Source organism: Trachurus japonicus, chromosome 5 (assembly GCF_045865225.1).
Source record: "Trachurus japonicus isolate A0001 chromosome 5, Traja_1.0".
In the NCBI taxonomy this organism is placed as follows: Eukaryota; Metazoa; Chordata; class Actinopteri; order Carangiformes; family Carangidae; genus Trachurus; species Trachurus japonicus.
In genome coordinates this window covers 16676637-16702375 of record NC_140911.1, presented here as the reverse complement: position 1 = coordinate 16702375, position 25739 = coordinate 16676637, and the positions used below count along the sequence as shown (strand labels likewise).

Below are 25739 nucleotides of genomic sequence, written 5' to 3'. Positions count from 1 at the left end.
ATATGTATTCTATATTTCATGTTTAAATGTTTTGTCTTATTCTCTTTTTTTTATTACTTTATTTTCATATTCGAAATAAACATTTCAATCAACCAATCAATCAATCAATCAATCAATCAATCAATCAATCAATCAATCAATCAATCAATCAATCAATCAATCAATCAATCAATCAATCAATCAATCAATCAATCAATAATCAGCCATCTCTCCCCAGAATCATTTTCAGGACCCTCAAATCAAATCTCAAAAGTCTGACTGTCTCCCCAACATGTGGGCGGGGCTTAGCAGATAGAGTATAGTTATAAAGCTGTGGAGGAGGGATGACAGAGAAACTAATTATCCTGTGAAAAGTGGAAAATCCTAGCGATCATTTCTTCACCCAGAGGGGGGGGGTTAGGTTGGAGAGCTGTCAGGTGGAAGCTAAAATGTGACATTGGTGGTGCTGCCAGAGTGAAAATGTCAGGTAGGTCAGCGAGAATGGGGGAGCCAGGAGATAATGTCAGTCTCAGCAGGTAGGGGAGGAATCTGATTGGATACCCAGCTTCCACATATTATTATGTTCAAGAAGGACTCACGCATGAAACGTTACAAGAAAAAAATGACTTCAGTGTCTCACAGCGGTCAGTAAAAATGGTCGGGAGTGTCAGGTGAAAGGCATCAGGTCCAGTCGTGCACAACATGTGATTTTTGTATAGAAAAGCTTCTTATTCTGGTTGATGATTCATTGCCCCACATTTTTTTTATCTTATAGATGTGGGAGTTGTTGCCTTTCTGGAGTGAAACCACTGCCAACATGCAGCCCTAATAAATCCCTTAATACATACATATGTTTGCCCAAATAGAAGAAATAGGTTATAAAGGCTATAAGAATCATCAGTAATAATGAACCTTTCCGTGAGCCAACCAACTCACTATTTAGTCGCCTGAACATTTTGAAATTCAGGGATTTAGTTGATTACATTACAATACAAACCATGTACAAAGCAAAAAATAAACTTCTTCCTCAAGATATCCAGAATCTGTTTAAAATGAAGGATTCAAGACCACTATTATTTGAGAAACCAAAGACTCGAACTACTGTAAAAAAAATCACTGTCTTTCTGTTAGAGGGGTTAAAACATCTGGAATAATTGTCCTGAAAATATTAAATTATGCTGTACTCTAGTCAGCTTTAAAAAACTTTATAAGAACAACATAATTTCTCGTTACAGTATGGAAAATTAAGTTCAATGATTTTGTACTATTTTGGGTTATGCGCTGTGTACAATTCTTTATTTTGTTGTGATCAGAAATGTAAGTGTACTGATTAATTTCAAATGTCTGTGATCTGATCCTATTGTATTAATGCGTATATATATATTTTTTTTATTTTTTATTTTAATTTTTTAAGGTAAAAGGGGTAGGGGTATATAAGCTTTGGCTTCAACCTACACCCTTTCGGTTATATAAGCTTGATATACCGAAATAAATAAATTCATTCATTCATTCATTCATTCATTCAAATGTATGGGAAAACAACAAGAAGAGTCTCTAACAGTCATGTCTTTCCTTATGTTGCAGGAACCTGTTAGACATGGACACCTTCTCCAAGTCAGATCCAGGTAGGCTAACTGCTGCCACTGTCACATTTTTTGTTTATTTATTTATTTTCTAATCAAAATCATTATTATTATTATTAATATAAATCAAGGCACGTCAAGCACCAGCGAGCATTAACACGGGGAATTTCTAACAGAGCTTTAACTGAACAATCCAGCAGCCGAGTGACAGACAGGGTTGAGCTGGAAAAGACTTTCAATCAAGTTTGTTCCTAATTAGGGAAACTAATCACTGGAGCATGATTGGCACTTAATGATTCCTGGGTACACACACACACACACACACACACATACGCACACACACACACATCCATGTTTGTTTGTGTACATCCCCAAGGGGACGACTCATTGACATAACGCGTTCCTGAGCTCCTTACCCAAACCGCAACCTAATTCTAAAAGCCAATCCATAAAACTTAGACCTCAAAAATCAGCCGGGACCCCTGGGGACCTCGATTCTGGTCGGTCCCCATGGTGATGGTGAGTCCTCGATGGGGGAACTCCTCTAAACCACACACACACACACACACACACACACGCACACACACACACATATACGCACAGTAACCTTTTGAAGCAGCGGCGAGAGATGCTACACTGAGCTGTTTGAAAGAAGAGTGTGGGGAGCGAGACAAAGGGAATTATAGACAACAAGTGATTCACAGACACAAAACATGATTTGCAAGTGATAAAGAACGACTAAATAAATACAATACAATACAATACATATTTATTTATATAGCACATTTAAAAATACAACCCAGGTTGACCAAAGTGCTTCACAATAAACACACAAGCAAACTAGTGGCAATACAACTAGATGGAACAGGTAATGTAGTTACAATAAAAACATGCAATAAAACAATAAAACAAGAGTGGAGACATATAAAACTAAAATGCCAAGGAAAAGAGATGAGTTTTTAAAAGAGATTTAAAGTGCTCGAGTGTTTGTGCAGTCCTAATATGCAGAGGTAGGCTGTTCCATAATGTCGGGGCCACCACAGAGAATGCCCTGTCTCCTCTCGTCTTTAGTTTTGCTCTCGGTATGGTTAAGAGCAGCTGATTAGCAGACCTTAGTGCTCGGGGGGCATGGTGAAGAACAAGAAGGTCAGACAGGTAGGACGGTGCCAGGCCATTCAGGCACTTAAAAACAATAAGTACAATTTTAAAATTAATTCTAGAAGAGACAGGTAGCCAGTGTAAAGTGCGGAGAATTGGGGTAATGTGATGGTGACGCTTTGTCCCTGTCAGTAGGCGTGCTGCAGCGTTTTGCACAACCTGCAATCTGCGTATTAAAAACAAATCGATGCCAGCATACAGGGAATTGCAATAGTCTAAACGAGAGGTGATAAAAGCATGGATAACTGTATTAAGATCCTTACGTGGAAGATATGCTTTTGTCTTTGCGAGCAGTCGTAGATGGAAAAAGCTCGTCCGGACTACAGCGCTGATTTGCTTGTCAAACTTAAAATCATTGTCAAAAATGACCCCAAGGTTCTTGGCAGAGGAGTGGCAATAAGAGGACAGGGGACCGATGGCACTGTTAAAATCAAGTTTGTCACTGTGACTGTTAAATAAAATAATTTCTGTTTTGTTATGATTTAGTTTAAGAAAGTTCTGGTGCATCCATGCTTGGACTAAATGATGTGGCCGTCAAAAAGGTTCAGGTTCAGCTTTACTGAACCTATAGCTACACCATATAGGGCAATAATAGACACATAATAATAATAATAATCTTTTCATAGGTTCAAATATTCTGTGTCTTCTTATTTTGAGTTAAATTGCACATGCTTCAGATGATTTATATCTTTTTCTTTCTTTTTTTACACTGTAATTTTTAATTTGAATATTATGTTATTATTTTACATTTCTCTTAGTTTATTTAGGCTATTGCTATGGCCATCTGACTGCGGCCATCGAGAGGTTGTGTCCATTTTTGTACTCATTTCTTTTATGTCTGTGTTGATGTCTGTTGTCTTTGTTGTTGTATGTTTGTAGATTGTTGATTGTGTCTTGTCTCTTTTTGGTTTGTAATGTATATTAGGACCCCCTTCGAAAACGAGAGGATTCCTCTCAAGGGGTTTATCCTATTAAATAAAATTTCTGAATGAATGAATAATGCTCTTCCCACATTGTCAGCAGCAGCACATCACCAGGCTTTAGCCTCAGGGCATATAGGCATGTGTCGCAAACAGCCTCGGATCTCTAAGATATCATTATTTATTTTATAGACACATCGGAAAAATAAGAAATAGACATAAATTTGCTATTTATTCTGATCATACAAAAACAGAACTGTTTCGGCCCACCGTGCATGTCAACACTAAATGAGGTTAGCGAGGAACAGGCTCTTCGGCTAGCTGTGCTGCCTGTCACACATGTTATTATGGGACAGCTCAGTTGGTTGTTGCTGGTCCAGCCAGTCTGCACCACTCACTGTGTTATTAATGTTGAACACGGGCTGAGCGTAGACACAGTGGGATGAGCTCACTCTGCCTTTGTAGAATCCAACTGAAATCTTCAACCCATAATTCATTTCCCCTGAAGCAGCCGTATAAAAGCAGCGCTGATCCGGAGATGTAGCCTACTCTGGCCCACTTCGCTATTACTACAGTAGCAGTAATGATAGGCTATAGCCTGCTCATTACTAATTATAAACATTACTATTATTTTTTGTAATATATATTACTATTATTTAAAAAGTCAATTGCATCAGTTTCACTTTCAGTCATTTAGAGGACTTTTTTTCCCCCAATGAAAATCTGTAAAACGCATGGATAATCACAGCAGCTTTTAACAGTGGATATCACACAAATTGACATCCGTGCAGCGTTAATAGATCCATGCGTTTACCGCAACTATGACAACGACTGAAAACCATGGAAACGTAAACGTACAATTCCACCAAACCGGCAAAACTGACTTCCGGTTTTGTCCATAGATGACGTCGGAAACTTGTGGATAGGGGAGAAAGGTGATGATAATTCTAGGGGCCCAGCGCCCAGTGGGGCCCATAAAAAACCCCAGTAGTCTAATCTTTGTATGACTGATTTATTCTGCGTAAGACCCTGACTAATAGGCTACTCATAGTACACTGTAAAAACTCAACATCTTTCCAAGAATATTTGTCTTATTTCTTGTCCAAATGTCTCATTTCTAGTCAAAACTAATCTCTTTCCACTTAAAATAAGACTCATCACCTAAAAATGAACTTGTTTTTAGATAGTTTTCACTTAAATTCACAATAAATAGAAAAATCTGCCAGTGAAAGTAAGTTTTTTGTGCTTGTAATAAGGAAGAAAAACTTGCTCCACTATCAGATTTTTTCTACTTATTCCAAGTGAAAATCTGCTTGAAAGAAGTAAAAAGTGTCTAAAAACAAGCTACTTTTTAATATGATGTGTCTTATTTTAGTAGAATGAGATTTGTTTGGACTAGAAATGACATTTTGACTAGAAATAAGACAAATATTCTTGCTAAAATACTTGAGTTTTTGCAGTGTAATGCTGCATTAGCATCAAAACAAAGACGGCTAAATAAAAAACGATAATACATACGTAGTCTAAGAAAAAAAAAGGAAAAGTTAGGGGGAGGGGCCCACTTTAGTATTCTTTAAGGGGGCCCAGAATTCCTAGCAACGGCCCTGCATGTATGTGCTACTTAAAGATGTAGTATGTGTATTCAATGTATGTCACTGAGAAGATATTTGAAAGTTATAATATGCTTTTCCACTTTTCCACATGTTTAAAAATGAACAGACCCATGTTGTATGTCATTTTTAGTTGTGTCCTTACAGCAGCCTTTATTTTTGCAATAACTTTCAAATCTAGAGAAATCCTTTATTCAATTATGGTAAAACACTGCATCATCACAGAGACAGCAGACATCATTCTTGTTTTGTTTCACTGAATTGTTTGTATCTGTCACTTGTTATGGATCAAGATTTCAGGCGGGGGGAAAAAAACCACTCAGTCTGGCTTTAAAGGGATAGTTCAACTTTTTGGCAAGTCGGCCCATTGCCATAATCCTTACAGTTTTAGGAGTAGGTTCGTTATCTTTATTTGTCGGTGCGAGCTATTTTCTCAAACTCATCAAATACACAATCCAACAACTCCAGAATGCGGTTTTGTATGAATTTACCTCTAAAACAACTCTGTCTGGTAACGTTGTGTTATTATCTCATAGCGTGGTGAATGTGCAGGTCACAACTTGTCCACCAGAGCGTTATGCAGTTGTTGGATTGTGTGTGGGAAACCAATAAATCCCATGAGTCTCCGTATAGCATAGCTCTGAGCAGCTCGCGGCTCTGCTCCGCTGTTCTAAGAATAGCTTGCACCGACAATTAAAGCTAATGAACCTCCTCCTAAAACTATAGGGATTATGGCAATGGGCTAATTTGCCAATGCCATGTTGAACTATCCCTTTAACAGAGCCTCGTGGTTTGATCAATGGAGAAACGCTGGTTAGGTGGAGCCTCATTGTCTTGATCCATGATTCAGTGTTATAAAAACTTTCTGGGCTGGAGCTTGTGAGAATGCAACAATGTCAAGAAAAATATGTGACAAAACATAATATGTGAATACACTATAAACATTATTTCAGTCACGTGACGGATTTTCATCAGCTGTGATAGTGAAGAAAACAGCTTTCATGATCCCATGCTGCTTCACATCGTTAAAAAAATGGCATGTCTTTTGGTGTTAGGAGACCCTTAGTGGCATTTAAGAGGTTGAAATATTTGATTTGATTTGATTTTTATTTGTCTCAAACAAGCACATCAAAAGACAAACAATCTATGTAACAAGAAACAAAACAATAATGATACTGTGCAAGTTTGAGAAGGGGCTGAAGGAAGCAAAGCTTATCAAGTTCAGCCCCCCCCTTACATTGTGATTCATGTCATACAGTACATCTGTAGTTCCATACAATTCAGAAGATTAAAAACATATTGCTGCTTTATATGAAATAAGACCATGATTATAAATAAAAAGAGTAAAATTAGCTGTCAAGTTCTTTATAGCTGTCCAAGAGTGTATGTTTGTACTTACTTTTAAATTGTTTTAAGTTATTGCACATTTTTATATCCTCATCTAGTCTATTCCACATTTTAACACCACAAAAATAGATGCTAAAACTTTTCAGGGTAGAATGGATGGTAGATTGTTTAAAGTTACAGTTCCCTCTTAAATCATATATGCTTTCTCTGACCATAAACATTTTTTGGATGTTTATTGGTAGCAACCTATTCCAGGCTTTAAACAAAATCTGACCTGTTTTGAATTTCACTAGGTCCTCAAATCTTAAAATACGGATTTGTATGATCAAGGTACCCAGCATGATGATGAACCATCCTTATGACTCTTTTTTGTAAAATGCAAATCTTTTGTAAAGTGCTCTTATATGTGTTTCCCCATACCTCAACACAGTAAGATAAGTACGGATCATATCACATTGTGTCCCTTGCCCACTGCGTAGGCCTGATAATAACTAGTGCATATTATCTACCCCAGTCTCTCATGACCCTAACAACACCTCATGGTCCAGCTATAGGCAGAGGCGGAGAGCCCTGGTGCAGGGTAATGATTGGTTCAGAGGGGTGTTCAACTTCAAAGGGAGGGGAAAGAGGGAAGCTGGACTCGCTGTGGCCGCAGTGCCCCCTCAGCTCTTTCATGTCCCAGGTTAGAGTCCTCTGTCAGATCGATATGTCCGGCCGCAACAGAATGGGGTCAATATACCTGCTGATAATGTCAAACAGCATTGACAGCTACTGATAAATGACCAAACCATGCAGTTCCCCCTGGTCAATTCATGACTTAAATGGTAATTGACTCAGTTTAGAGCTGCAGTCAATAACTGGTGACAGTTTGAGTTACATCCTGGAAATTGTGATGAATTATAAATATAGGGAAATAAATATGATTTGTTTTCTGCTCTTTTAGCTCAGATTACTGTTAGTTGGGCAAAGAGCCGGCTGAAGCCCTTTAGTTGTGAATGTGAGTGTGTGAGGTTGTTTGTCTCTACATGTGATAGATGACACTTAGGACCTGATCTATTCAGATCCCAAATAAGGAGCGCTAAATTGTATGCTTGCGATAAAATCTTTCCTGTTTGGTTAGCGGATGTTTGAGTGACTGCCTAAATGACAACACACGCAAACCGCAATCTTGAAATGAGGGTTTTTTGCGTGTTGTAATCGATTCCGCTATGGAGAGTTTGGAAGGAGATGGCTTGATGGCTGCAAACACAAAATTAAATTTGATTTGCTGGATTTATAGAGAGCAGCAAATGAACATATTATTGAGCTACAGTAAAGAAGAAACAAGGGAGCTTATCTGTGAGAAAGTAATACAAGAAGAGAACAGATGAAGTGACGAGAAGATGAGGAGTTATACAGGGAAGGGCAAAAGAAACTTAGTTTTTTCATGAAACCTCAACAAACGGGGAAGAGATGCTCTGACCGGTGTTGAGCAGCAGGTGCAGCCCGCTGTCGTCGCCGAGCAGGTAACTGATGCCAGGTCGTCGTTCACTGGGCCGGCGGTGCGAGCTGTGGCCCAGCGATCGCACTCTACATGCCCTGGTGAGAGGGATGTTGTGTGTTGTCTTTTAACACTAGAACCGCCAAGAAGTCATTTTGACCTCCATTCATTCTAATGCAAAAATGGTAAATGGACTGCATTTATACAGCCATATATATTATATAACCAGCCAGACACACAGCTCAAAACACTTTATAGTAATGCTTCACATTCATATACACACACATACTTTACAAAAAATAACAATAGTCGTTGCTAGGCAACCAATATAGACGACTCATTAATTTCCTATTTTTCGAACAGTGAGTGTATATATAAATTTTCAAAATTGTTACAAATTTCTGAATTCATGTCCATTTCTCATGAGAGCAAGGGACTTTCATTGTTATGTTCAATGTTTATGAGTAATGTTCATTTGTTATCTGTCTGACACTGTGTTTAACTGTTTGACAACTTTCTAATATCTGAACTCGTGTTGTGTTGTGGGATGAGGTCAAAATGACTAACTAGCTAAATATCTAATATAACTATCTAACTAACTAACTGACAAACTGAGTGACTAAATGGACATTATTTAGCCCAGATTTCAATGATTGGAAAATCAATTTTATACATTTTTATATACACACACTGTTGTGTTATGAATGTGAAGCAAACACACTTTTAGGAAAAGTAATCGACTTGGAGACATAGGGTTTTTACGCAAACAGAGTTACATGCATTTTAAGAAGTGAGAGAGGTCAAAATGACCTCACGGCGGTTCTAGTGTTAATAGGGTTACACTGCCTGCAGTAACACCAAAATCCAAAGTAAAAATACTACCTACATCACGTTAAGCAGCCCATACATTTATATATTTTTATATAAACTGATGTATTTTGTCTCGAAATATACAATATATAAAAGTAACCCTCAGTCCCTGTGTTTGTTTCTTTCCAGTTGTGGTGTTGTACGTTCAAGGTCTGGGCACCAAAGAATGGAGAGAGGTGAGTGAAAATTTAAACCTTAAATTCAGAGTAAAATGTAGCTCTGCTGCTTTAAAACTAACATCTCCATTTTGAAAGATTAAACAAGGCTGAGCAGAAAGACTTGTGTGTTTTACAGAAATCACTCAACTTACAAGAAGTTATATTACCTTAAGTGTAGTTTTAGCTTAGAAGAAGTTTTACTTTACAACCTCGCCCCCCGATTCACATTGATTGCATCACAATAGTGTATCATTGGCAAAGATTTTCACTTTCTCTCGTCGTTTGCACGTGGCAAATTTGGCAGTTTTGTTTGAGAATCTCTTCAAATTAAAGGATAATTTCCGTTTTTTACAACCTGGACCTTATTTCTAGCATAAAATAAGATCATTTACCCACCCAGACAACTTTGGTGTCATTTGGAGTTGTTTTGACTAAATTAGCCCCAGTGGAGCGGCACGTATCCGTATAATGCGAGAACACGGGGCACGCAATGCAGCCTCTAAATAACACATTATCCGCCGCAAAACTCGTTCATTTCGCCAATATTTTGTTATGATCCACTAGTGCTATTCCCCTCCGAGCCCGTGGTGGCATGTTATCAACATGCTGCGCCTGTAGGTTGACTACTAACCTCTGATCTGGATGATGTCATCTCCGACCGCTGCCCGGCGCGGCTAACTTGCTACCGCTAATGCTACGGTTCGTTTCTGCGTGTTTCTGACTTGTCAGAACAAAATGAGCAGCTGGATGAAGTTCAGCTTCCACAGGCTTCCTCTCCTCAACCTGGACTCACTAAAGCTCCGGCTAGTTGAGATAAAAATGGACCCGAATGCCGAAGCAGAATGATTATTATCAGAATGAGCCGGGCAGCGGTCGGAGATGACATCATCCAGGTCAGAGGTCAGTAGGTCAACCTAGAGACCCCGGATGTTGTTAACATGCCACCACGGGCTCGGAGGGGAATAGCACTAGTGTATCATAACGAAATATTGGCGAAATGAACGAGTTTTGCAGCAGATAATGTGTTATTTACAGGCTGCATTGCGCTGCCCCGTGCTCTCGCATTATACGGATATACGCGCCGCTCCACTTGGGCTAATTTCGTCAAAACAACTCCAAATGACACCAAAGTTGTATGGGTGAGTAAAAATGATCGTATTTTATGCTAGAAATAAGGTCCAGGTTGTAAAAGACGGAAATTATCCTTTAATTTGAAGAGATTCTCAAACAAAACTGCCAAATTTGCCACGTGCAAACGAGAGAAAGTGAAAATCTTTGCCAATGAAACACTATTGTGATGCAATCAATGTGAATCGGGGGGCGAGGTTGTAAAGTAAAACTTCTTCTAAGCTTTTTGCGAGAAGATAGAGGTTCATCATCTGAGAACATCACAGGAGAACTTTACTTTCCTCAGCGACTCCACCTCAGCTGTGAGCCAGAGCTGTCCTCCTCTTGCCAGCAACATACCAGCAAGGCCTTTTAACTGTGCATTGCAACAACTGAAGCATATGATTTGGCCTGTAAGCGTGTTTTCCTCTGTGCCTTATTTTGAGCCGATTGAAAAGCAGAGGAGCTTTCTTTAGGCCTGTGTTGCCAGGTTGGAGCGTAGCCACAGTTGTAGATCTTCCTTATCCTTTCAAGGTCCCACTCAGCTGCCCACTTCATACGCTGACAGTCTCCCTGAGCGCTAGTGTGCGTCTTTCCGTGAGCGTACAGAAGAAGGAGACGACGAGCAGCCTGCGTAGGACATGTATACCGTCACCATATGGTAGAGTGTGGGCAACTTTTTGATGCAATTAGCAGAAAACTAATTGTCGCAGGTTTGCCAAAAATAAACCGTCTAGATTTTTTTGTGTGGGTGACAGAGACGGTACAGTACTGCAACGACAAACCTGCTCAACAAAAGGAGAAAACAAAAAGCATGGTTCATCTCAGGCGTTATTATGGATATAAAAAACTTTCAGTAAAACACTGTAAAAGTATAAATTATACATAAATTAAAACATATTGGAACTATCAATGATCCTCTCTTGCAGCCAGAATCTCACCTACTTTTAACCTCAGACTGTCACAATGATGGATCAGATGTCAGACTGCCTCATTCTTTCAGTTTTAACCTGAATATACAAGACATGATTGATTTTCCCAACGATCAAACCGAAAACCATGACCACAAAACCGTGAACCGAACTGTTTGCTTGAACATCTTCTAAATACATATTGCCGCTTAATATGTTTTATGTAGCCTATGGCATTTTTAAGCTTCATGTGTGTTATTGGACAGAAAGAGCAGCGCTGCCTCGGAGCATAGCCTACGTACAGAAAACACATTTACATCAATAAATAAATGTTTCACAATGAACCAATCAGTCTGTATTAAATTGTATTTAGTTTGAAGGCAAGGTTTGCAAGGTTCATCTGATGGACATCTAGTGACAGATTCACTAAGGTTTGCACAGCTTTTGCTCATGCTAAACCTGCATAGGCTGAGCAATCTGCCCCTCTGTTTGTCTTTGAAGACCCTCTTCACATGTTTCAAAACCAAACACAGAGAGACAGATTGTGCAGGTTTAACAGGAGCAAAAGCTGTGCAAACCTGAGTAAATCTGGACCCTAGTCTCATGCTAAAATTGACTGTAAATTCACCTTTAAAGTTCGTTTTTTTTTTTTAAATCACGGGGGAGCATGCCCCCGGTCGATATCTTGTCACCTTTTTTACCCCTGACGAGTTTGCACCCCTGACTGATAATATATGGCACCTTTAAATATTAAATGCTATATTTGGAGTGCCATGGCCACAAAGATACATAAAAAGTAATATGTAACTGAGTTAAGTGAGTTAGGTTCCCTCATTAGCTCGTCTCTGGCAGCGCCCGAATGCCAGCTGAACACACAGGAGGCACACACAGCCATGCTAACCTACTTTTTACAACAACTTGTGGAGAACAACAACAACAACAACGATCCTATCCTCATTTCAACCAACACTTTCTTTCCATGTTATGGCTGTTACATGAATTTCTGAATGTGTTGGGACATATTCACTCTCCCTCTGTCTGTCTTTCTGTCCTCTTTTCCCTCTTAATATCTCATGCACACACACACATTTCATTACAGATAACAGCAGCATCAGATCAAGAGAAAAGTCACACCTACCTCAGGCCTCACTTTACTCTGGGATTATTTGATGCTACTACGACGACTACGACTGTGTTGCATCATGTTGAAAGTGACACAACTCACCAGAGACATTTATTCATAAAGCGATGCATACTAAATGAGGAAGGACTCAGAGGTTCATATACCAAGTACTTTTCCTGCATCTTTTGGTGAGACAGAGGAGTATGTAGAGGCTCATCCTCTGAGCAGCCAGTTTCAGCAGTGAATCTAATATTCTTCACACGCCTTTCTGTTACCTAAAAGCCTTCATTAAATAGATGTTAAATTACTAATACAAGTTCAGATTTAACTGGATTTAACCTTCCAACCAATACAATTAAAGAAATTTTGTGATGATATTGTGAAATTGTGAAATTGCCTTGGTTGGAATAAATAAAAAGAAAGAAAGAAAGAGAAAGAGATCATGGTGTGTGTCAGGCCAAATCAAACAGATATTTAAAATCCTTTGTCCCGTCTGCCGTTAGATTCCTTAATACGCTGTAGGCGAACCTGTTGGGAAGGATGTACAGTACTGTAATCTGTGATGACTATATGTATTTATATGTATTTATTGTGTCATGTGTGTGCTATGTGAGCTCTACTGTGTTGAACTTTTGCTGCAAACCAAATTGCCCTTCGGGGACATTAAAGATTTTCAAATCAAATCAAATCAAATCACATAGATGTGACCATTTTTAATTGCATAATATACAGCTGCACAACCCCTTTTATAAATCAGCTATAACTGTAGTCACAGGTATTTATTCGCTTAATCTCTAAACACACGTTCAGTGACGTAAACATGACAAAATGTTAATCTCTGCCCTGTGTCTGTGCTGAAACATCTCTTGGAGCACACAAACAGACCTACCAGCCCTAAAGTAAGACTTCCCTCTCATCCTGTTGTGGACACATCAGATCACATCATAGTGGGGTTGACTTTGTCCTCCTCTCTGTTGCTCTTGTCTCTGTCTTTCCTCTAGTTCGGTCGGACAGAAGTGATCGATAATACGCTGAACCCCGACTTTGTGAGGAAATTTGTCCTTGATTTCTTCTTTGAAGAGAAACAGAACCTTCGCTTTGATGTGTAAGTGGGAACATCTCCGCCTTCTCTCTCTACAGCACTGCTGTCTTTTTCCTTTGTTAAACCAGGGAATGACTTCAATCAAACCTCCTCTTATTTTGGCCCGCTGACTCATACCCACTATCCCCCAGTCAAAACTCTTCACCATGAAAGAATTAAAAGCATAGAGGCAGTTCATTTGCTCTTCACTGTGCCCATGTGTGTCATAATTAGCCTGAAGATAGGAGGGAAAAGTTCCTGGTGGATGGGTCAGACCTGTGTAGATCTTTGTGATATCAGGATTTGATCAATTACGTTTAATTAAACTTAAAGCCTAAGTTGTACTTCAGTCATCTGAATAGCTGTTATGTCCTTTTTTAATCAATCACCCAAGGTCTGTGGAGAACACTGACAGTCTATTGTTTGGTCCAGACTGAAATATCTCAAGTCAATGTTCCCGACTGACTGACTGATGATACATTCACAACTGGTTAGCAGCTTCAGCTTGCTGCCTGCTAAGGAACTGCAGCAAAGAGGAGGAGCACTTCTCAGCCACATGTATCATTATTACCAGAGGAGGTAGAAGAAAAACAAAAGAGCAGAGAAGAGTAGATACAAACAAAAGTCAACTACTGTGGATCCCAGGCCGAGGTCGTGGTCTGTGAGAGATCCTGTGAAACCGTTGTGGAGCTTGTTGGCTTTGTACGGCTTGTAGCCCCTTGCTACACATCAACCCCTCTCACTCTCTCCATAAGTGCCCAATAGGGATGTCACGGTTACTAGTTTTCACAATTAATCGCGGTATTAAACGCCACAATTAATTAATCGTAAAGATTTCCAAATACCGTCACTTTCCAAAAAAGATTATGTTGGAAACACAGAGGCAGATGTGCACCAAAGTGAAGGTAAATGTAAGAAATACTGGTCCATTTACCTAACGTAACATACAATTGGTAGGAATTTAAATGTTAGCGAGTAATTTGTGCTAAAAAAACAATGATAAACTTAAACATTTGATAGATTGATAGATGACAATTAATGACTTGAATATTTAAAACACTTCCCCTACAGGATTAATAATTGGTTAATGGTTATATATTAATAGTAGAGACTTAAAATATTTAGTGTATTGTAATTATATTTTGACTGAATTTGATTTTACACATTCATATGATGTAAATTAATCAATGCATAATAATCGTGATAATCGTAATACCGTGATTATTTCTCTGACAATAATCATACAAAGAAAATCTATAATCGTGACATCCTTAGTGCCCAATCATTTAAATCCAGATGAAATCACAGCTCAGTCTTTGTCTGAAATGTATGGAGTTGTTGTTTTTTTTGGGGGGGGCACGTTATTATTATTGGTCACTTTGCTGTTGTAGATACAGCTTCACATTCCCACACATCAAAATGGGGGGGGAAACACCAGCGTAGAGGCAGAAATAAATGGATGTTGACTCTATTTCCAGCTTGGCCCAGATATGGAGTCCCAGGAGGACGCTGTGGTCTCCCTGATACGGGGTTATGAGGGTATTCCAATAAAAGGGAACATCCCAGTAGACAAAATCAATTATTAATCACCCACCTCTCCACCTAGGATATTTTTAGCACCCTTGAGTCACAATGGATAGATGTGGAGCAAAGTAATCTATTGAAGAATGAGGGTTTTACGGACTGAATTGATGTATGGTGACAAACAAAAGCAGGACATCATCTCAGGTATTGGCCACTTGTAATTTCTGTTCTGAAATATATTGTTTGAGTGCTACATTTACCTGGTAGTTATATTTTTATTTTCCACTGTAGCAGCAAGTCTATGTAATCAAGCAGATACATCATTCATTGTGACATTAAATGTAACAAGTTTTGCCCCAAATATCACAAATGTCATTTATTGACTGGATAAAACTGCAAAGATCAAACTTTCCAAAATAGTGTTGGTCTAAGACTGTTTCTTGAGCAGGGCCGGTCCAAGCCTCCATGGGGCCCTAATCAAAATCTTTATTTTGGTGCCCTCTATTACTGCCAATAATACTATTTCATTTTTTACTCGAATCATCATATCCTGGCAGGTTTGTACCCATCTATGGTTTTTATTCTGAAATGGCACCAAATTTAACTAAAAGTGCAGCCTGGGGTTGATTTACATTTAATCTTCAAATTGATATAGTACTTGGATACTGAATGTCACCTAGGTCGACTAAAAGTAACAAAATAAACCAACAGACAATGCATTTACTGTAAACACATCATCTGCTTTTTACATTTTTTACAGAAAAGTGCAACAACAATTTGAAATGCAACCATAATCAAAGTTTTTTGTAAGTACACAGTGTTTCTATAAGGATCGACAAAAGTTACGCACTACAATTTTAAAAAGTTACTTGCCTTTTGGGGGCCCCCCAATAGTCACGGGGCCCCAAGCAGGTGCTTAGTTCACTTATGCCTTGGGCCGGCTCTGTTCTTGAGTACATATATTATAAATTATTCATCAAGAAATCCAGGAGTAGACCCTCTCTGTGACATTGACATTATTGACTTACAGTATATTTCTGTCAGATTTTTACCTTACGACAAGTTGAAGTTAAATCCTTTTCTCTTCAGCAAAGTTAATGTAGATGTGTGATAGTATTTGGAGATAGTTGTCTTCCCACAGATTTCAAACTCGACAAAACAGACCGAGTGCAGCATTAAAGAGGAACGAGGCTGCCTCAGAAACTTAACTTGAAACAGTGTGAGTTTACAAACCCACCAGGCCAGCCCAGTGGGGAACTAAACTAATACCGGCAATGCTTGAAGAACATGCACCCAGCTGTGAGTGTTAATATCACTACACTGAAAGCACAGGTTTGAATGGCAACCACTAGCGATTGTGCTGTTCTACATTTGCTGTCAGCACCCTAAAGGATTGAATCGCACCTTAACCGTGCAGCAGTAAAAGTCTAATTAGGTTTTACATGTTGACTGCACTGTGAATTACAATGTGCCATCTTGATGAATCGACCGTTCTAATTTTTTCACTTCATCATCCATTTCCATTATGACAGGATTAAAACATGACATGACATAATTAACCTAACCCTAAGGCCTGAGGAGCTATGGTACCAAACATACTAATGAGTCGCCTTCTGCTTGAGCTTGGTGTTTGTTATGGCCCATCTATGCAGGGCCGGCCCTAGGATGTTGGTGGCCCTAAACAAGATTTTTGTTTGTGGCCCTGCACTCTAAGCGCAAACACCAAATCACTGGTTAAAACTGAATACAGACGTGTTTATGCCCTCTGAGGTTTGAGGCCATTTTCTCGACTTTTACATATTTTCTTAAATTGATCTTTTTAAGATACTTGCAGATGTAACAATACTCAAGTGTTTTATGTCTAAATATTAGAACCTCCACTGTAAGCACACTGAGGCCAGTTTGTCCTAGAACACTGTAGAAAGAAATAATTTAGGCCAAATGCTGGAAATTTGAGGTCTGCTTTTTGAAAAATTGCAAATCCCTTGTGAAAACACTCCTTCAGTCATGAGAATGAACTGTTTTGGTGCTTGAAATAGGATATGAATAAAACAGGATAATAGATAAGTGTAGAAAACAAGTCTAAAATGAAATTTTATAAGATTGCTTTTTGAGCACAAATGTTGTCATTCTGCCGTTCTATTTTCACCAAATATCTCAAATGTGAGATAAAGAAGCTGAATATTGACTTCAAATTACATATAAAGCTCATAGCGTGCACATGCAGACCTCAGGATATTTAAATGACTTGAATGAACCCCGGTACCTTTCTGATCATGTGGCCCCCCACCTAACGGCTGTGGCCCTAAACAACTGCATAGAGTGTTTATGCCAGGGGCCGGCCCTGCATCTATGGCACTTGTAACCACTCATGTTAGGTTGGCCCCCTCTCTCTCATAGTTAGAGTAAATCATTCACATTAAACTGCAGTACCAATCGATCACATTGAATGCCACAGCATCAGACCAGAACAGATTGATTGATTAATGTATTAGGTAACAGTATATCACTTATGGTTAAGGGAAAGATGGTATGATGGAGACGTACTCCGACCTCCAGTGCTTACATTTTGTTATGAAATTTAATGTTTTCTCTCTCTATCTCTCTCTGTTTTTTCCTATATGAATGTCTTTATGTGAGGTGATAATAAAAGTATATTGTAAAGGACACCACCCTGAAGTTTGCTGCTTTTGTTCAATTGCAGGTACAATGTGGACACTAGGAGCTCCAACCTCTCCAAACATGTAAGCAGTCTGAGGAACTGAAAATATTATAAGGTCATTTGTCCTCCGTCTGTTTTCTACTGCGTTTCTGAGTTGAAATTCATCTTCAGAAATACCTTTTCTTTATTGATGATTCTTTGCCCTGAGTTTTTATTCATTTAGGCTTTGCATTGTATCCTGTAAGACAAGAAGTAAAAGTATTTTACTTTCATGGTATATGGAGGATAGAAGCCTTTCTTGCCTTTCTTAGTGAATTAATGTATTATTGTTATATCAACTTGGTGCTTTCATTGTGTCTTTCCAGCTTTTCCTCTAACTTGTGTCTGCCTTTCCTTACTGCCTGACCTACCTGGATGAGCAGAAGGTAAGATGCATCCCTCAGTTTAATGATGTTGCACAGCTTGCAGATGGTAGAAATGAATTTAAGTCTGTATTTGTAGCATGCAACGCGGCGGGTGTGTTTGATGTGAGACACTTGCTGTGGACGCTGGGCGGAGCCTCAGATCAGCAGGTTTCTCCTCCTGCTGCAGCTGCTGACTTTTCTCTGTTCATTTGTTACATCTCACCCAGTGAATCTTAACTTCATCATGTGGCAGTTTAAATTTCAAGTGTAGCAAGGAGGAATTTTGGATTTACAAAATACTTAGAAGGGAAAATGTCATGTTTTGTCTTTACCTGAGATTCTGTAGCTCTGTCCTGTTTCATGACAAACAGTGATGCTCAAATCAATCTGACATATACTGCATATAAAACGTATCCTTTTATAATTTTCCATTCAGTTCCAGAACTGAACATTTTCCCAACATGGTGCCATTGTGTACCAGGTTGTAACTCATATAAACATTGTGAATCTGACAAGTCATCATTTCACTGCTTCCCAATGCTCAATAGTTCCCAGTTTCCAGTGTGCTCCGACCTTTAACATCTGACACTGAAGCAGCTTGAAGAGGCCTCCCACCTTGCATCTTTCACTAGGACATATTGTAATATATTACGTGTATGTATTCATAGAAATGGCACATTACTTAGATTTTAGATTCACCACCTACTCATCACCAACTCCACCACTGATACCGCTGGGCTGCCGATGGTCAGCAATGCATAATTAAGTGAGAAGATCATTGTCAGATCATTGTAAAAAACACGCAGCCTTGGCAACTTGTTGTCTCTTCATAGATACTACTCCTGGTTGAACAGAGGGATGTTAAACAGGCGCTATTGTTTGAGATGGGTAAAGTTATAGATGGACGATTCAGCAACACTTTGACACTGATAGGGACCGTCCCTTCTGTCCACACAACCAAATATACGTCTCATGTTCTCACTGAATCACCATGATGACCATGTGAGTCTCCACTGACCGTAATGTAGAAGAGATAATAATAATATATCACAGTTAATAGTTATCCAGCACTAATGTGTGTGCACAGCTCAGCTATATGGAGTGGTATTAACTAAGTGCTGGTCTGGTCTTTGTGAAGGACTTCCTGGGTCAGATGTTCTGCACGTTGGGGGAGATCATCGGCTCGACCGGCAGCAGGCTGGAAAAGACACTCTCGTGAGTACAGAAAACACAAACTGATTGGACAGTCGTGATCTCAAAACTAACAGAAATGTTCACCTAGGCCCTAGGGAACTGAGTAGGCAGGAAATACTGTATATACTCTTAGGGCCGGATTTACTAAGGTCCCAGATAGCGGGCGCTATATTGTTTGCGCCCGCTAAAATATTGCGTGTTTGGTTAGTGCACGCAAAACAGGTGATCTACTAAGAGTAACCCGCTAAATGAAAACACGTGCAAACCGCAATATGTAAATGAGGGTTTTGCGCGTGGTAATCGTTTCCGCCATGGAGAGAGAGTGGACAGAGAGCTGGACAGACGAAGGGACAGAATGACATTTGATCCGATGCATACAATGACAGCATGTTTGTTCATCTTTCTCACGCTCTGTTTAGATAAATAAACACAAATCGCTACAGGGCCCAACTCGTCATATAGTGACGAACAGGCAGCAGCTGCAGCGACAATCACACACCTAGAATATGTGTGTGTGTGTGTGTGTGCCGCCCATGATCAAGTGGATTAATAGAGAGCTCAGGTGGGACACACGGATCTAAACACTCTGACCACTGACCAGAGGGATCAAAGACGGGTGAAGGCAGCGGTGACGTGTCTCAGTCCGGGACCGGGACTGAGAGACGGAGCTGAGCAGCCAGGTGAGAGGAGAGGAAAGGAGAGGAGAGGAGAGGAGAGGAGAGGAGAGGAGAGGAGAGGAGCGCACTGCAGGACAGACATGCGTAACGGCGCGTAAAAGACTTTTAACACGGCTGAAAAACTGTTACAGAATTACCCAGACGTGAGGAAATGCAGAGATGTGAGATCATGGGGCTCTGACAGGTATCAAACCAATAAACGCATAAGTTTTGGCAAAGTTGTATCAGTTAGTATACATGGTTTTCAGACGTGGTGAATAAAGACGCAAAAACAGCCACCGCAATCTCTTCCTGGTTTGGTAAATCACATTGCGTGCGCTAAATAAATCAATTTGCATCTACTCCTCCCAGTATTTTGCGTGTTTTGGCAGAAACGCCCATATTTACATATTCATCAAGGCAAACACCCTAAATGGATCACACGTGCTATTTTGCCCATTTGAGAGACGCAATCCTCGGTGCGTCCGGTTAGTAGATCAGGTTTCACATGTGTTTGCGCGTGCAATCACGTTTGCACACGTTTTAATACACGCAAACCTTTAGTAAATCCGGAGAGGAACGTGTGGAAGTCTGGTCGCTCTCCACTGTTTTGCTAACCCTCCTCTCGGCCATGTGCATTTGTTTACAACGAAGTGAGAAATCAATCAAATAGAGCGGTACATAACGTTATATATCACATACCATGTTACAACATGTATATGTGTGTAGTCTCATCTGTCATAAACAGGAGGTTACGGGTCACGTCGGGGTGCGTTTGTGTCACGGTCCCCCATGTCAGCTGGGACATCGGGGCGGCAGCGCTGATCTTGCAATGTTGTTTTTCAGCCAAGAGACGCACATAGAAGGCAGAGAGCCTCCGTTCTCCCTCGTAATAAGTTAAGCCATTTATTAAAACATCACAATTACTCCAAAGCTGTTTAATTAAGGTAAAAATGTAGCATAGTTAAGCTACAAATCCTGTATATAGTTCCCCTTTTCAAAGCACAGAGGTACACACTGGAAACACACACACACACACACACACACACATAGAAATCGTCCTATTTTAATTATAAGCTGGTTCCCAGGGCAACCAAAAGCATAAAGAGTTTTTTATGCCTGTGTACTGCATTTCTTATTATAAACGGTTTCCAGTATGCCGCTGTATTCTCCTGTGCTTAAGATGACACCAGAGCCACGTTGAGGATCTATTTTCAGATGTCGGGTGTGCAGAGAGGGGGCCCTGTGGCATTTAGCATGTGGAGGACGCGATTAGAAGTGTAACCCACCTTAAGCATCGAGTCACAAAGCACCCTCTTCTTTTTTTAGACGAAAAATGTCAACAATAACAATCATCCACCCAAACTGAATCAAGTCCTGTGCTTGGGAAACATACTCCACAGTAGAGTCCTGCATGAAGTACAGTGGCTACTGGGACTCTCAATACACAGCCACAAACACAATGAGAGCTAGTTGTTTAAATTATGATTAGTATCTATTTTTATTATTATTTTTTTTTTTTACAAAACTACTATTTACTGACAAAAATAAGTAGATTGATAAGATGATTTCCTTTACCAACATTTTTTGTAGCATTTTGATCAATACAGGCTCCTGGAAAAGCTGTTGATTAGTGTTTGGGCAAAAGAGCCAAAGGGTATGTTGTTGCAACTTGTTTCTGCCCTGAGGGTTAATCCAGCCCTCCAATCCTTCCAGATTGGTTTGAATCCCTTCATTTATACTTTTGTCAAACAGAGCAGCAGGAAACTGTGGTGGTCTAAGAGGCCATGGACCGTGATGGAGGAGTGGGAAGCCTGGAAAAAGAATTTCATGCAGGAGATCCGTCAAGGTTCACGACCAGCCTCAACTAATTTCCCCGCACGCTCTGATCCCTAGAGTCCCCAAGGGCTTAATTCAAACTTCATCTCACACAGACACACACACACACACACACACACACACACAGATATGGCCCTATGATGCTGCTTCATCATAAAGTGTAGCTCCGTCTCAGGGCTTAGCAGCAGCCAGAGTCTCCCACACAGGAAGTCTCTTTCCCATGGTAACCTTCTGTCTGCACACCTCAAAATAAACATATACAAAGAAGGCACAGACAACAGTTCAGATCAAAAGACTATATAATATATCCTGTTCTATTGAAATTCATCACAAAGATTAACGTATAGAGCTTCTGGCTTGGATATCCTCACATTGTAATGAGAAACTCTCAAAGACTGAGAGGCATCAGATGAACGTACTGTTCGCTACTGAGTTGACCAAAAACAGCGGTGGCATGGAGACAAGTTATATGTGTTCTATGTTATTTGCTACTATTAATGTAAAGCTAGTTTTTAGCAACCATAGCTACATGCTTTCAGTCACTGTAATCAGATTTGCCATATCCTGACCTGACATACGGCAGGTGGACGGCCCAGTTGCTGGTTCGTATTGTTTTGTTTTGTTTTTGGGGTTGTCGTCCTGTCCCACTCTTGTGGGTGCCATATTTCTGTAATGCCTTGATGCAGCTTCTTCAAGTTTGGCACATTAATGTCACGTTATGGCACATTTATGAACTTAACCATCTTTCCCTCATCATGAAACCTATATTTTGCTGTGACCATTGAACCAAAAATCCAAAACTTCACTTGCACTAGTGGTTTGAGTCACAGTAGATCAGTCAGAAGAAGGAAATCAAAAAACAGACATGAGGCAAGAGGCGCCAACACTAGAGAGGCTTATACAAGGAAGCTAGCGAAGCAGTATTTAACTCCATCCCAGAGCCACCTCACACCACTCATTTTGGAGACTAACCCTGCTTGTTGCTATAACAGGTTCCAATCTAGTTTTAAATTTGGTCAGTAATCGTTGGTGTTAATCTATTATTCAGATTGCAAACCCAAAACTCTATGACTGTCCATTAAATGTATACAGTTACAATTTTTTAAGCGTTTTAGCATTTTATTACAAGGGAAAGTGCAGGCTACATGCCCGTTTTGTTTTAGTCACTGTTCTCACTAGTTACAAACTTGCCTTATGTGTGTATGTTGGTTCTTGACACAAAGCTTACTACCCTTATAAAGCAGAAATTAACAGTGAATTTAGGATGGTAAAACTAAAACAAAGATTTAAAAGATACTACAACTCAGAGAGTTTTACAAAAATTGTGGATTTGTCACTGTGATTGTCTCCTTCAACATTTCATGCAGTTCCTGCATTGTGAGCCACCCCATTATGACAGTGTTGTTTGATATAAAAGTTGCCGTGTTACTGAGAAAAAAAACTTTTCAATTCAATTCCCAGTTAGTTGTGTTCATTCCTTCCTGCTCTCAGTGTGTGAGCAGACTTTTTGGCACACTGAAATGCTCAGACTTGCATAAACAATGAACATAATTTCCACCGTGGGGTTTGAAGTTTGTCCAAATAGATAATTAGCTGGAGATGCCAGAGCATACTGCCACAGTCTCCTTGTCTCCAGGATGGTCGATTTTTGTGTGTGTCTGTGGTTTTGTATTGAAATAGAAGTTATGAAGTAGTAATGAAGCACAAGTGTTAATTGTACGCAAGCTGATTGTATAGTCTATACTGTACCTACTGATATCATACATATGGGGAACAAATATAGAAGTTAATTGAAAAAGGAGAGGGGGGGGGGGGTTATCCTGTGGTGTTCCCTCCTAATCGTCCTAATAGCTGCATGGGCATGTTCAGGATGCCTCAACCAAGGCATTGTAGTAATGTAGCAGTGCTTTTCTTACAGACTTCGGTTTGTTAGTAGTGTAGCTCAGTCAGTTAATTAGTGCACCAGTTTTGTCCAGACTGAATATCTAAATAACTGTGTGATGGTCTGGCAGGAAGTTGTGTCCAGAGAAGTTCCCTATAGATAATAATATACTGTTAATTTCCATATAAATGGTCCATGTCGATAAACATTTTTCCGAAATGCAAAAAAGGGCCATAAGGATAGTAAATCATGCAGGATACAACCACCACACCAATAATCTGTTTATCAAATGGAGGGTATTAAAAGTTTGCTGACTTAGTAAAAATTAAAACTGCACAAATAATATACAAAGCCAAGAATAATTTACTCCCTAATAATATTCAAAAAATGTTCAAGGAAAGAGAGAAAAGAGATATGAGCTCCTCCGTCCCCATGGTAGTATGATGGACCAACAGGTAAAGTAATCTAAAAAAAGATCTGACATTTCCAGCTCAGATTCTGCTGTTGTGTTGTTTAAGTGTATGCAGGCTGTTGAAATGTGAAAACGTCTGGCTCCGCTCTAGCTCAGCAGTGGGAAACCCTGTCTTATATCTTCCTCCATCACTCTTTCCATCACCACCAACCGCACGTCACGGGAGCAGCAAAAGGAGGTCAGATTGTCTCTGGAGATTTATGTCTGTTCTCTCACATCCAGCCAACAGCTTGAAGCCAACACATCCCTATAACACTCCAGTATGAACACTATAGAATCCATTGAATTGATCCTTTATTAATCGGTGAATCAGTCTTAAGAGAAAGGATAGAAACCATCCTAAAATAGCCTCAGTAAATGTGCAATGAGCTGAGTCTGAGCCAGGACTTCAAATTCTCTCAACACCAGCCTCCTACATCAGGACGCTTGCAGCATGGTACCATTAGCTATTCTCTTTAGTGTAATGAGGGTAAAAGTATGGCAGGGATTGCATCACTCACCAATGAGCAAGTTGACTGCTTCACTGCCATTCCCAGATCAAAATCACAATTAATACAGAATATTTTTTGCTTTAACAATAGGAAAAAAGGAAATAATATGAGCAAAGACAGAACAAACAAGTCCTGCAGGTCCTGATACTTAAATATAAATAGAAAAATCAATAACAATATAAATAATAGTAAGAAATATTATATTGAATATAAATAAATTAGCAAATGTGTACACCAATGGCTGGACCAAGGTGCGAGAGTTCAAGGAGATTGGGGGTCTCTATACCCTTGTTAATGAGGCCAACTGGTCCTGGTGGACTGCAGCCTTCTGCCAGAGGGAAGTATCTCAAGGATACAAAAGGTGGACAGGTCCCTGGAAGTGTTGGGGTCCTGGAGGGATGGCAGATTTCAGTCAATACCTCCTCGGCAGAGTGGATGATAGCGCTGCAGTCTGCTCTTGTCCTTGGCAACTGCAGCAGGGAACCAGGTGGTGATGGAGGAGGTAAGGAGAGACCCTTCACCTGCTGCAGCAAGTACGTACATCCTCTGCTGAGCTTTCTGAGTAAAGAAGGAGCTGATGTTTAGCTCCCCCACTTGCGCTGCTGTATGTGTGTCAGTCTTGCCGAGAAAACAGGAGTATCCATTAGGTTGGGAAAGGCAGGGCTCTTCCTGAGGTCCATCATCATCTCCACTGTCTTTTTAAAGCAGAAGTAAGCGATATTTTTGTGTTAATATAAGTCTTAAATAGTTCTATCTTCCGACAGCAATCACTTACATAGAGTGTTTGGACTGAAACACGGGTCTGTCAGTCACTCTGCTCTGCTCTGAGCCGAGGAGAAAACATTTCTCGTATCCTACAAGTTTTATCCAATGAGGAGAGAGAACGGCATGCAGGGCTGTGTGTGCAGCCAAGGGATGCGCGTGAATGTGGTGACGTAGGGACGAGGACTGTTATGGTGCATTCAAGGCAGCCCGTAACTCGTGTTTTTCCGACCTGTGAAGTCGTACCAGTTCGATCTGGTACGAGTTCACAGGTCGGAAGTTACGAGTGGCCGTTATAGTGACTTTCACAGGTAAAACAGGTCGGAAAAACACGAGTGGGTTGCCTGGAACGCTACAAAGTCGTAAGTTGTGACTTGAAGCTGTAATTTACGGTTTCAAAAGCCTGCCTGGAACGCAGCATTAGCCAAAACGACCGGATCGCTTACTTCTGCTTTAATGTTCAGCACCTGCTTGACTCTTGAATGCGTCTTTAGCGTTTTGACTCAACAGCATCCGTCACAAAGCT

The 25739-nt window shown here is 40.0% G+C and overlaps 1 protein-coding gene across 2 annotated transcripts in view; it reads left to right on the top strand.

Annotated features, from left to right (window-relative positions):
* LOC146987397 (copine-9-like) overlaps positions 1–25739 on the top strand; it is a 46874-nt gene that overhangs the window by 2723 nt on the left and 18412 nt on the right. Inside the window, exons 2-7 of one of the 2 annotated variants that reach the window (XM_085776569.1) lie at positions 1564–1604; positions 9077–9123; positions 13248–13351; positions 17556–17595; positions 17936–17938; positions 19056–19132. In XM_085776569.1, the coding sequence (XP_085632695.1) occupies positions 1564–1604; positions 9077–9123; positions 13248–13351; positions 17556–17595; positions 17936–17938; positions 19056–19132 (312 nt within the window). Of the gene's footprint in view, positions 1–1563; positions 1605–9076; positions 9124–13193; positions 13352–17555; positions 17596–17878; positions 17939–19055; positions 19133–25739 lie in introns of those variants that run through there. The other variant, XM_085776568.1, reaches the window with a different exon arrangement.